Here is a 12,942-nt window from a genome sequence, read left to right as displayed (position 1 = left end):
TTACTACCAAGTATTACATACTATGGGCATTTGCGTTAAACTTTGTTTTAATTCGTTTATTCAGACCTTACATGCACATGGTATTGCTTTTTAAACCCAAACTTTTCGTATCAACAATCGTTTTTATTGTCTCTTGCTCCAAAAGGCTGGAATATTGGGCAAACAAATTATTCTGGGAATGTGGATCAATGACGAAAACCCATCCTTTTGACACTGGAGGAATTGCTTTCATGCTTTGATGTTGCTCGAGCAGAGACATGCTCGATATTCTTTTAAATGGAAAATACTGTTTTTGGACACTTGGGAAGTCTACTTCCAGTCTTTGAGGGGAATAATCGAACAGCGCCAGCGAAATACATGGCCGGCGATGTATTTTGGCGGTGCCGCAAACATCTGGCCAGACTCGTATTTTCGAAAAAGATGGCCGGCCATCTTTTGTTTCGATAATACGGTTCTGGCCAGCCAAATGCCTTGAATTTGGCCAGTGTTTGAGATGGGTGGCTTCGTTTTTTAGCGATAATGGAAAGTTATGTCGGCCATCTCAAACCCCGGCCAAATTCAAGGCATTTGGCCGTGGGAGGAGCCAGCATTTTTAGTGCACTGGCCCCCCTGACATGCCAGGACACCAACCGGGCTCCCTAGGGGTCACTGCGGTGGACTTCAGAAAAGCTCCCACGTGCATAGCTCCCTTACTTTGGGAGCTGAGCCCCCAACAACCCCCCCCCCCAAACCCACTACCCACAAATGTACTGCACCCACTAAAACTGCTCCAGGGACCTGCATACGGCCTCTAGGACTTAGTGCTGCTGTATAACTTTGGCACACCAGTTGACACCTGAAGACTAATCTCTTTGAAAAAGTCCTTTATTTGAATAAGCGCGTTTACTCACAGTTAACTGCAGATCAGAGGTTGTGCCCCACTGGCAAAGAGTCCCCTGGTACTAAGATTAGCAGTAGGTCAGAGCTGGCACAATGGTGTACAATGCCCTCTTTCAGCACTATTCAAGGTAAGAACTACGTTCTCTAACGTGGGTAACACAGGAAAGGAAACTAAAACTGGCTTACAAAAATGGCCACTACCGCATGGACTACAACAGGAAACAAAACAGACCATACTCTGACCTAGTAAGCAGGGGGAAAGTACCATGGGAGTAAAGCCTACCAACTACCAATACCTACACCCACCACAATGCATTGCTGATGTGACTCTGCAGTGCAAATAACAGACAAGATGTCACACTCACCCCAGAGCCACATCACAAGCAGGAAAAGGCTGTTGGAGGACAGAACACATTCTGCTGTCATGGAGGTGGGTACGGCATTTGAGGCTGGCATACAGGCTGGAAAAAAAGTGTTTAAAGTGGGGTTTTTTTTGGTGGGAGGTGGTTAGTGACCACTGGGGGAGTACGGGGAAGTCATCTCCGCTTCCTTCCGGTGGTCATGTGGTCAGTTTGGGCACCTTTTTGAGGCTTGGTCGTGAAAATAAAAGGACCAAGTAAACCCAGCGAAATACTGCTTAACGCCGTATTTTTTTTTCCATTATCGGCGAAAGCCGGCTATCTGGAAGCCACGCCCATACCTGCCCATGTCCCGCCTTCGCTTCGCCGCCAACAGGCCCCTTTGAACTTTCGCCGGCGAGGCGACGGGAAAGCGGCGATGCTGTAAAAAAAGCAGCTTTCGATTATACCGATTTCGCCGCTTTTCCGAGATCGCCGGCCATCTCCCGATTTGTGTCGGGAAATGGCCGGCGATCACTTTCGATTATGAGCTGGTTTGTCTCATAGAGTCCTGAGTAGGATCTTATTTCTGGATTAGCAGTTTCACAATTTTTTCCTTATCACATTCTATTGTGCACTTCCGTTCAGCATTTATCAATGTTCATATATTTTAATGCACTGTAGATTATCACCACAATTCACAACACTCATCAAGCATTTTGTAATATTTATAATTTTATGTATAATTCTAATTTTTATTATGTTGATCTCGTTTTGTAGATATCTGTTTTATTCAGATAGATATGCATGTTATACTTTACATGTATATTGTTGTTTTTATTTATGTATGTATATTTTTTATACTTGTTTATAATACAGACCCCTGAGGCAGGTGCTGTGCACCGAAACATGGTCTGTGTCGGGTCTATGCTGTAGGAGACTGATGTACCATTTTGATCCTTGCTGTGGAATTAAAGAATTTGTTCCGATTTCGGAGGCTCTTAGTGGTTTTTTGGAAGGTTACAGATCACTAACAGCTAATCAGCAATTTCATGTTTCAGTTCTTTCAGTACCCTAGGGTGCATACCATCCAGTCAAGGTGATTTATTCTTTAATTTGTCAGTTTGGCTCAGTACATCTTCCAGGTTCACAGAGATTTCTTTCAGCTCCTCATCATTGTCATAATTTTAGCCTTAGCATAACTTATACACGTCAAAACCTGTGAAGCTCTTTGGTAATTGTGACCACATAGAAGGGCATAATCGAAAGGGGCGCCCAAGTTTTCCTGATAATACCAATTTGGACGTCCCTGGGAGAAGGACATCCATCTTCCGATTTATGTTGAAAGATGGACATCCTTCTCTTTTGAAAATGAGCCCACAAGTGTATCTGGCTAATAATGTTTTACGAACTTGCCCGCCAGAAACCTGACCAGACTTTTTGTAAACTCAACTAGTTTTGACCACATTCTTTGACAACAACATTTCATAACTTAATTGTTCATTGGCTGAAACAGTGCCTTTTCGCATTTCTTTTAAATCTGCAATTTGGTAGTTTCATGTTTGTGTCCCCTAGTTCTTTGTGAAAGAATGAGTAACAACTGTTCCCTGCGCTCACCTTTTCCATATGTTTGTAACCTCTATCATATCCTCTCTTAGTCATCTCTGAAGAGCCCTAATCTGTTTAACCTTTTTTCATAGGATAGCAGGGATGGAACAGTTCCCCTTTGCACCTTTTCTAATTCCACTATATTATTTTTTTGAGATGTGATGATTAGAAGTGTACACAGCACTTAGGGTCTGTTCTACTAAGCTGCAGTAAAAAGGGCCCTGCACTAGTGGCAGGGGACATTTGTGCCATACACTGAGGCCTTTTTTACTGCAGGATGTAAAAAGGCCGAAAAAAGACAAGGCCATGCGGTAAGTTTGCTCTTACTGCATGGCCATGTAGGGGGGGGGAGCACTTACTACCACCCATTGAGGTGGCGGTAAGAGGTCCCACGCTAACCTGGCAGTAACCGGATAACCGCCAGGTAACCCCTTACAGAAATATTTTTTTAATATTTCCGCTAGCACAGGAAATGCCGCTTGCTGGGGGTGGAACTACCGCCAGCACCTGCGTTAGGCCGTCAGTATCTCCAGATTGGTGCGCTGTAAGCCTGTGGTGGGCTTACCACGGCTTAGTAAAAGGGCCCCTGAAGTTGCAGTTGCAGTACAGATCAACACAGAGGCATTATAATATTCTCTATTTTATTTTATATTTCTTTCCAAATAATTCCTAAAGCCTATTTGGTTACCTGGCTACAGCACATTGAGCTGGGACTTCAGCATATAAATCACAGTGCCTCCAAGATTGTTTTCCTCAGTGGAACTCTATTACACAAATGTGCTCCAGAACACTATTCTTACAATATAGAAAATGTTTATTTCCATCACTAATTAAATACAAAAACATATAAAGAATATCACTTTGACCTCATTCATACCAATCACCCATTCATTCAGCTCACTTAACACTCTATTCAGTAAACAATCTTAACAAACCAAGTCCAGTATTGTGTTGACCAGAAGCCGACAATCCAACTTATCAGTTACAGAAGAAACACCAATTTCATTGGTGTAATCATATCCCAGATTACTTTCCCTATGTGTATCATTTGACAGTTGTCCACATTTATAATTTCATCTGACATTTAGATGCCCAGTTGTTCCCTAGTCAACACAATGTCCTCCCATAGTCTCTTCCAAAATGTAAACTGAGGTCCCTAAACCCCTGGGTCGATTTGTTTTGCAAGCAGTGTCTCATTTTGGCAGCCTGTCTTTGAACTACTCTTCTCTTGAAATGTCTTTAGGAGGTAGCTGGAGAAGGTGACAGGGAATTTGTGAGCCTCACACTGCAACTTTGGTACAGAACAGAGAGACGGCGATTGCTGTAGTATGTTTTGAAGAAAGCTGCTAGGGGTTGTAGTTCCCAAGTGCAGGGAATCACTGGAGACTGCTATGAGAAACCCCTAATGCCTCTCCGTGCTGGGTGTCATGTTTCCCTGGTTAAGAGATTAATATTAGTTTTGACCTTTTGTATGGCACACATGGTGTGCGTGTGTGAGTGGAAGGCTGACAGAACGCACAAACAGCAGCAGCTAATTGCCAACCCACAGCTCTGAGGGGTTACCTACCGACAGTTTCCACTTCAGTTGCAAAACAATGCAGGTGAACAGTGCCACTAGGGAGGAGAAGGTGTCAAGGATACCAGGTGAGTGGTCACAACCTCTGTTTTCTAGGGCATTGCGGTTGGAGGCTCCCAGGCGTGGCCCTGCAGCTGGGGGAACAAAGAGGTTTGCACTGTATTTGTTTGTTGGGTCTTACTCAACGGAGTCTGTCCATAAGCATAGAATGGCTTTAAGCCCTTTTTTTGAATTAGGGCCCATAATTGGGGGAGAAAGACTTGTTCAAACAGTAATGTTTCATTTTCATGAGCATTTATTATATTAAAAGGGACTAATTTAAAAGCTTTTTCCAAGTGTCAAGCCTGAAAAAAGGCTTTTATAAAACTGCATACATAAAGAGTACACGCACATTGCACAGAAAGTGTACACTTAACTTCTACGTAAGCTGGACATAGGCATTCCCGGGGGTTTATTTGGCGTGAAGTGGCAGTAGAGTCGCAGTGTAGTCATGCATTTTATTAAAGACACATGTACACCTATAAAAGCGTCCGCATATATTTATGCCTCTCAGAACAGGTTTAAATTTGTGCACTATTGGAGCTGGATCTGGGAGTCTGTTTGTAGAGGTATATAAGTTCCTGTGTTACTTTTCTGAAATAGGTGCTTTGGGGGGGGGGGGGGGCATTCAAGTAGGCATTCTGCTGTAAGATCAAGCCCTCAATGTAATTTTTGATTTGACAAGATTTCCTCCCTAATAGTCTGACTTTCACTCTGGGAATTGGGCCTATCTGTGTTTCAGATTCTGGTCTTGTTTTTCTCAAATGAGCTGGCTAGAGACCAACTCAGTGTAGTACAAAAGGAGTTCAGGAAGTTAGGAGAGGGTCTGAGGTGCGCGATTAGGACTGTGATGTTTCATGAGGTCTTTCTGTATGCAGGAAGGGCTGGAGCAGGAAAGGAAATATAGGCCGATAATCAAAACTCCTGCGCTATTCTGAATAGCACCATAAAAATACCTCCGGAACAGCACAGAAGAACTATGCCCTAATGCTCAAAGCTAATGAGATGCAAATATAGGCATGCTCAAAGCTTTGAGCATTAATGAATTCGGCGGGAGGATTGTGCTTGGCGGATGTGCAGAAGAGTTCAGAAGAAGTTCAGCTCCTGTGCGCATGCACCTGGTAAAACCCAGACATGAAGCACACATTTGTGTTTGTTTTCTGCTGCCATTTCTTTTATGGATGCTTATGTTTTGGATGCAAGTAATATGCCAATGTGCTTTGGGTTTTTTTTAAGCACGGCCAATTTTAATTTAGACAGGACAAGAACGCCAGTGTGTGCTTCACGTTTGGGTCTGTTGTTTCTCACAACCAGCGCTCACGAGCTTGCACGGACTTCCATCTGCTTCCAAAAGCGATCAAAACCAGTAGATTTTGCAGAAAGAAGCATGAGAGAAGCATGAGAATCATGGAAAATCCTCTGTAACATCCTAACGCTTGCTCGGACCTGGCATTATCTTTTTACAATGGTAAGGCACCTTTGTATCGGGAGCTCTTTTCTGATCGTTGGGGAGGAACACAAAATGACCTCATTTCAATGAGCTTGACTACATTTGCTTGCAATCTGCACTAAGGCCTGGCGCGCTCATTGTTTGCCGCGCTAGACCCCTTTGATCAATCTGCGCTGGTAAATGCGGGTACTAGTACGACGCTAATGGCCACTAGCATCTGCGTTTACTTTTGATCATCTCCGATGAATGGCTGAACGGAAGGCGTAAAGGACATGTCAGGCTTTCATAGTTGTTTCTTAGTTACGTTACTTAATATCAGCAGCAGCCTACAATAAAGAATCGGACTTTAGGCCATTTCTACTCACTTGAACGAGTTTATATATTGTATTAATTTTTGTCTTTTTCTTACTGTTTGGATTATATGTGGTGTCATTTTTTACATATCCCTTTTTAGTTATGTTTCTGCTTGGATTGCATTAGTTTATATTGTTATTTTATTCTTGTACTCTTGCCTCAAGCTTGGATAAGCAGGTGAAAAATAATCATATTGGCACGGGGGCTTTAAGTGGAAGATGAACGACACCAACAATATGGCGCACATTTGTCTGAGAGGAGAAACAGGATCCTAAGTGGATGGGGACAGGAATTTAAAGTAAAGGTGGGGGGGGGGGGGGGTTAGCAAATTTTCTGAAATTATGGAGCAATTATGCAGCACTTTTGTTTATATTTGCATATTAAATAATCTACACTTTGCATTACCTTATACAAGTAGAATCAATTTCTACTCATATATCTGGGTAATTTATTTTTGCCCTAATATTCAAAGGCACTTAGGGCCCTGTTTACTAAGCCATGCTGTAAGCGCGCTAACTTTTTAGCATGCGCTAAAATTTGCGCACGCTAACGCTAGAGACACCCATAGGAATGTCTCTAGCATTAGCGCATGCTTATTTTTAGTGCACAATAACAAGTTAGTGCACCAACAGTGCAAATTAGTAAAGAGGGCTCTTCTGGATTTAGGGCCCCTTTTACAAAAGTGTGCTAGCATTTTTAGTGTGTGCTAAAGATTAGCTGCACGCACCGTATATGGGCACCTACATGTTTAAAGCGCACTAAAAACGCTAGTGCATCTTTGTAAAAGACTCCTTAGTTGTGCTACTTTATTTACATAATAATGAATCGCTCTGCATGCAACACAAAGTATTTATTACTCTCATTATGTTATGTAAAGAAGAAGGTTTCAGATACTTAGGAGAATGGGGCAGTACATGGCAAAATCATAGACTGTACTGTAATGATAGGCTACATCGTTCTGTGATGGGGGGGGAAAAGGATCCTTAGGAGAAATTCAGACACATTTAAACTAGAGGGTGGGAGTGACAAAAGGAAACAAGGGAATTCAGAAAGTCACCCCCAGAAAAAAAAAACATGCTGGCAGAGGAAAAGGTCATGTAAATATAGAAAACCGTCCTAACTCACTTGGCACATGGAAGCAATGAGCACAAATGCTCGTAGTCTAAGTAAAAAGGTTCAAGATCTGCAAGCCCTGATGTTTGAGGAAAACTTGGATATTGTTGCTATTACAGAGACATGATTCAATGATTTCCATGAATGGGATGTGACCATACCAGGCTATAATCTTTTTAGAAAGGATAGAGAGGGCCAAAGAGGTGGAAGACTGACGCTGTAGGTGAAAAACAATATTAGAGTGACTGAAATGTAAGGTACCTGGGGAAAGGAAGAAGCTATATGGATCGTCCTGGAAAGGGAACCTGTATTCACACAGGTGTATCTACAGACCTCCGGCACAAATGGAGAAGCTGGGCAAGGATCTGATAGAATATATTCATAAGTTTGGTATGAAAGGGAAGGCGCTATAGTTGGAAGATTTGAACTTGATGAATGTGAATTGGAACATCCCGTTGGCAGAATTGGAATGAAGTAGGGAGATCGTGGATGCCTATCAAAGTGCCTTGCTCAGACAACTGGTGACAGAACCCACAAGGGAAGGGTCAACATTAGATCTAGTGCTCACAAATGGAGGAAGTGTTTCAAATGTCCTTGTGGGTGCCCACTTAGGTAATAGTGATCATCACACAATCTGGTTTGATGTAAGAGCAAAAGCGGAGTGCAGATGTACAAAACTCAAAGTACTGAATTTCAGACATACTGATTTTGGTAAAATGGGGAGATACCTGAAGAAGGAGTTGACGGCAGGGATAGGAACTGGAGAAGTGGAAGCACATTGGTTCAAGCTGAAAACTACTATAAATATGGCATCCAATCTTTATGCAAGGAAAGTAAACAAAAACAAGAGAAACAGGAAGCCTATATGGTTCTCCACACAAGTGGCTGAAAAAATACAGGCAAAAGAGGCTTTGTTCAAGAAATACAGAAAAACACGGAAAAGAATACCGGATTAAAATCAAAGAAGCAAAGATGGAAATACGGCTAGTGAAAGTGCAGGCAGAAGAAAAAATGGCTAAAGATGTAAAGAGAGGTGACAAGACCTTTTTTAGATATATTTTTATTTTTTTTTAATTTTTGTTACATTTGTACCCCACGCTTTCCCACTCATGGCAGGCTCAATGCGGCTATTGGGGAAAGGATATATAATAGGAATGGAATTGCCAGACTGAAAGATGCTGAGAATGGCTATGTGAAGAGTGATGAGGATTGTGCAGTGCTTTTTTTGTGCGAACCGGCACCTTTTTTTAAACTCCCAAGTCCCCTCTTACTGCTCCTGCTTCCTCGCTGCCTGCTTGAGAGTCTGGGTCCCGATCAATCAGTAAAAGACCCGGCCGGCACCAGTACACAGCCTTCAAGCCTATCCTCTCGTGGAGGCCCTGTTGGTACCGCCCCTCTGACGCATACGTGACGTGTCAGAGGGCGGAACTAAAAGGGCCTTCCCGAGTGCATGGCAATGGAGCGAAGGCTTGTTAGTGATTGTGCAGGGGGAGGGGCTTGTACTGGCTGATGCTGGGGGCCTGGACTCTCAAGCAGGCAGGCAGCAGGAGAAGGAGGATGGGTGGGAGGGAGGGAGAATTGCTGGATATGGATAGCAGGGGAGGACGGGGAGAGAAGAATCATTGGACATGGATGGCAGGGGAGGATGGGGGGAAGGAGAATCACTGGACATGGATGAGAGGACAGGGCAGGAGAGAGAAAAGAATCACTGGACGTGGATGGCAGCGGAGGACAGAGTGCAGAGGAGAATTGCTGGACATGCATGGGAGGGGAGGGCAGGGCAGGGGAGAGAGAAGACATGCTGGACATGGATGGGAGGGGAAGACAGGGAAGAGAGAATTGCTGGACATGAATGGGAGGGGAGGGCAGGGAAGAGAAAATCGCTGGACATGGATGGGAGGGGAGGGCAGGGGAGAGAGGAGAAATGCTGTAAATGGATGGAGATGAGAGCAGAATTGCTGGACATGGATGGATGGAGGGGAGGGCAGGGGAGAGAAAAGAATTGCTGGACATAGATGGAAGGAAGGACAGGAGCAGAGGAGAGGAGAATTGCTGGACATGAATGGAGAGGAGAGCAGGGGATAGAGGAGAACTGCTGGACATGGATGGATGGATGGAGCGGAGGGCAGGGGAGAGAAAAGAAATGCTGGACTTGGATGGAGGAGAGGGGAGAAAGAATTACTGCTGGATATGGATACAGGGGAGGGAAGAGAGAGGAGAAATGCTAGACATGGATGGAGGGGAGGAGAGAGGAGAAATGCAGGGCATGGATGGAGGGGAGGAAAGAGAAAATAAGATGTACGGATGGAGATGAGGGAAAGGGGAGAGAGGAGAAAAACTGCACATGGATGGAGAAAATAGGCAAAAGCTGGATCCACGTTATACCTCCAGTCAATTCCACGGAGGAAAGGAGGAAAGTAAAGAAATAAATGGAAAGGAAGCCTGGAAACGGAGTTAAGAGATAGAGAGCAGCAGAATCAGAGATTGGGACCAACATGATCAGAAAAACAAAGTCAGCAGGCAACAAAGGTATAAAAAAATCATTTTAGTGTTTGGAATATGTCCAATTTGAGAATTTACACCTGCTGTCTTATTTTGCACTGGGTATACTGGAGCTGTAACAGCTTATAAAAATTATTTATAATGAAAAAAAATCACAAGTTATTTTTTTCTCCTATTCTGGTATAATGTTTTCAATGATACCTGTTTATATGCACCATGGCTGGTATAAGGAGTGTGGCTAATGTGGGTGTTGCTACCATAGGGGCTGAGCCATAGGTGGTGACTCTGCCCATAATGAGTACCAGTATCTTTTTTCCTAAAAAAAAAAAGCACTGATTAAGCAAACCTGCTAAACAAATACTTCTCTTCTGTGTCACGTAAGAAAATCCTGGAGAAGGACTGCGGTCGATTGCTGAGGGAATATCTGGAGATGGAGTGGATATTGTGCCGTTCATGGAAGAAAGCATTTATAAACGGCTTGAAAATCTGAAAGTGGTCAAAGCTATGGGGCTGGATGGGATACATTCCAGGATACTAAGGGAGCTCAGAGAAGTCCTGGCATGACCTCTTAAGGATTTATTTAATGGATCTTTAGAGACAGGAGAGGTTCCACAGGACTGGAGACAAGCAGATGTGGTCCCTCTTCACTAAAGCAGAGACAGGGAAGAAGTGGGAAACTACAGACCAGTAAGCCTCATGTCCGTGGTAGGAAAAATAATGGTGTTACTGTTGAAGGAAAGGATAGTTGACTTTCTAGAAGCCAACATGAGGCAACATGACTGGACCAAAGGACAGTGGCATTCCTAGGTTGGCTGCCACCAGGGCGGATTGCCGCTGTGCACCCCCTGGGCACAGTGCCTCCCGGTGCAGCACCCCCCTGGCACAGCACCTCCACCCCCCCCCCCCCCCCCTCAGCACATTGCATTTACCTTCTGGGGGTTCTGGAGCAGTCGCGTGGCTGTTGGCTCCACCAGTTCTCTGCCCCGGAATAGGAAGTAACATCAGAGGGAGCAGGGAACCAGCTCAGCCGACAGCCGCACAGCTGCTCCCTGCACCCCCTTGCAGCATGGACCTGGGGTGGATTGCTCCCACTGCCCCACCCTTGGTATGCCATTATCAAAGGAAAATCCTGCCAGATTAATCTGATATTTCTTTGACTGGGTGACCAAAGAACTGGATGCGCTAGATGTAATCTACTTAGATTTCAGCAAAGCCTTTGGTACGGTCCCTCACACAAGACTTGTGAATAAGCTAAGAGGTCTGAACTTAGGACCCAAAGTGGTGAACTGGATTGGACGCTGGTTGACTGACAGGCGGCAGAGGGTGGTGGTAAATGGAATCAACTCAGAGGAAAGGAAGGTGAGTAATGGAGCGCCTCAGGGGTCAGTGCTGGGCCCGATTCTGTTTAATATATTTGTGAGGGGTTAGAAGGAAAAGTTTGCCTTTTTGCGGATGACACGAAAATAGCCAATAGAGTGGAGGGAGTAGAAACCATGAGAAGGGATCTCCAAATTTTGGAATATGATTATAAATTTAAATATCACCTTATTTGCAATACAAAACTTTTTACAGAGCACTACATGTAATAATGGTAGTACAAATACAGACTACTCACAATTTGAACTGCCGACCTTCTTTCGGTTCTACACCTCGGCGGGTGCCATCACTTTCACTCTGTTTATATATCTTTACTATGATTGGTTGTTCCCATCCGATCTACTCCTTATTGTCACAGCCATTCGATATCCCTGTTCAATCCACAGGGCTAAATAGTGTTCCATATAAAAATAAAACGTTGCTCCTTACGAATGAGTACATGTCCCAAGGATCCAGCCCTATCCAAAGTCACCTGTAACAATACTGTGTAACGTAACTCAGATATTGAATGGTGATGTGCTTTCCAATGTGCCAACAAAGGAGCATCAGTTTTAATGTTGCTAATATGTTCTCCTATGAGGGTCTTGATCTTGCACATTGTTTGTCCAACATAGCACAGCCCACATGGGCACCAAATGCAATATACCACGGCCGTTGTGTTGCTATCCGTTCTGTTTAACCCTACCAATTCCTAAACTACACCAGAACCTTGCCACCTATCCCATGACTTCAATTTTCTCAGGAGTCTCTCAAAAGCTTTCTGAAAATCTAGATACACTACATCAATCGGCTCACCTTTATACATATTTATTCACGCCTTCAAAGAAATGAAGCAAATTGGTGAGGCAAGACTTCCCTTGGCTGAACCCATGCTGATTCTGTGCCATTAAACCATGTTCTTCTTCTATAAAGACAGAAAAAAACATTAATTCAATTTCTCCACTATGGCCTTGTCCTCCCTGAGTGCCCCTTTTGATCCTTCGTGATCTAACGGCCCACGGATTCCCTCACAGGCGTTCTACTTCTGATATACTTGAAAAACATAGAAACATGACAGCAGATAAGGACCAAATGGCTCATCCAGTCTGTCCTTCCTCAGTACCCACTAACTCTTCCTTTTCCTAAGGGATCCCACGTGCGTGTCCCATGCTTTCTTAAATTCTGACACAGTCTCCACAACCTCCACTGGGAGGCCATTCCACGCATCCACCACCCTTTCCATGAGAGAGTATTTTCTTAGATTCCTCCTAAGCCTATTTCCTCATAACTTCATCCTATGCCCTCTCATTCCAGAGTTTTTCTTAATTTGAAAAAGGCTCACCTCCTGTACATTAATGCCACTGAGGTATTTAAACGTCTCTATCATATCTCCTGCCTCTCTTCCAGCGTATATATGTTGAGGTTCATGAGCCTATCACTATACGTTTTATGACCGAGACTATTTGGTAGCTGCCCTCTGGACTGACTCCATCCTGTTTATATTTTTCCGTAGGTGCGGTCCCCAGAATTGCACAAAGACTCTAAATGGGGCCTCACCAAAGACTTATACAAGAGCATTATCACCTCTTTTTTCCTGCTAGTCAAAGGAGCATCCACTTTATCAGTTTTAATGTTGCTAATATGTTCTCCTATGCGGGTCTTGATCTTGCACGTTGTTTGTCCAACATAGCACAGCCCTCTGGACTGACTCCATCCTGTTTATATTT

General features: G+C 43.9%; 1 protein-coding gene across 1 annotated transcript in view; it reads left to right on the top strand.

Moving 5' to 3' along the window:
* The first annotated feature begins 4,321 nt into the window (after positions 1-4,321).
* PFKFB1 (6-phosphofructo-2-kinase/fructose-2,6-biphosphatase 1) overlaps positions 4,322-12,942 on the top strand; it is a 79,336-nt gene continuing 70,715 nt past the window's right edge. The window contains exon 1 of the mRNA XM_030194041.1: positions 4,322-4,469. Coding sequence (XP_030049901.1) covers positions 4,421-4,469 — 49 coding nt within the window. The 5' untranslated portion in view covers positions 4,322-4,420. The remainder of the gene's footprint in view (positions 4,470-12,942) is intronic.

This window comes from Microcaecilia unicolor, chromosome 2 (assembly GCF_901765095.1).
Source record: "Microcaecilia unicolor chromosome 2, aMicUni1.1, whole genome shotgun sequence".
In the NCBI taxonomy this organism is placed as follows: Eukaryota; Metazoa; Chordata; class Amphibia; order Gymnophiona; family Siphonopidae; genus Microcaecilia; species Microcaecilia unicolor.
The sequence above is the reverse complement of the archived record's forward strand: the minus strand, read 5'-3'. Positions and strand labels throughout refer to the sequence as shown.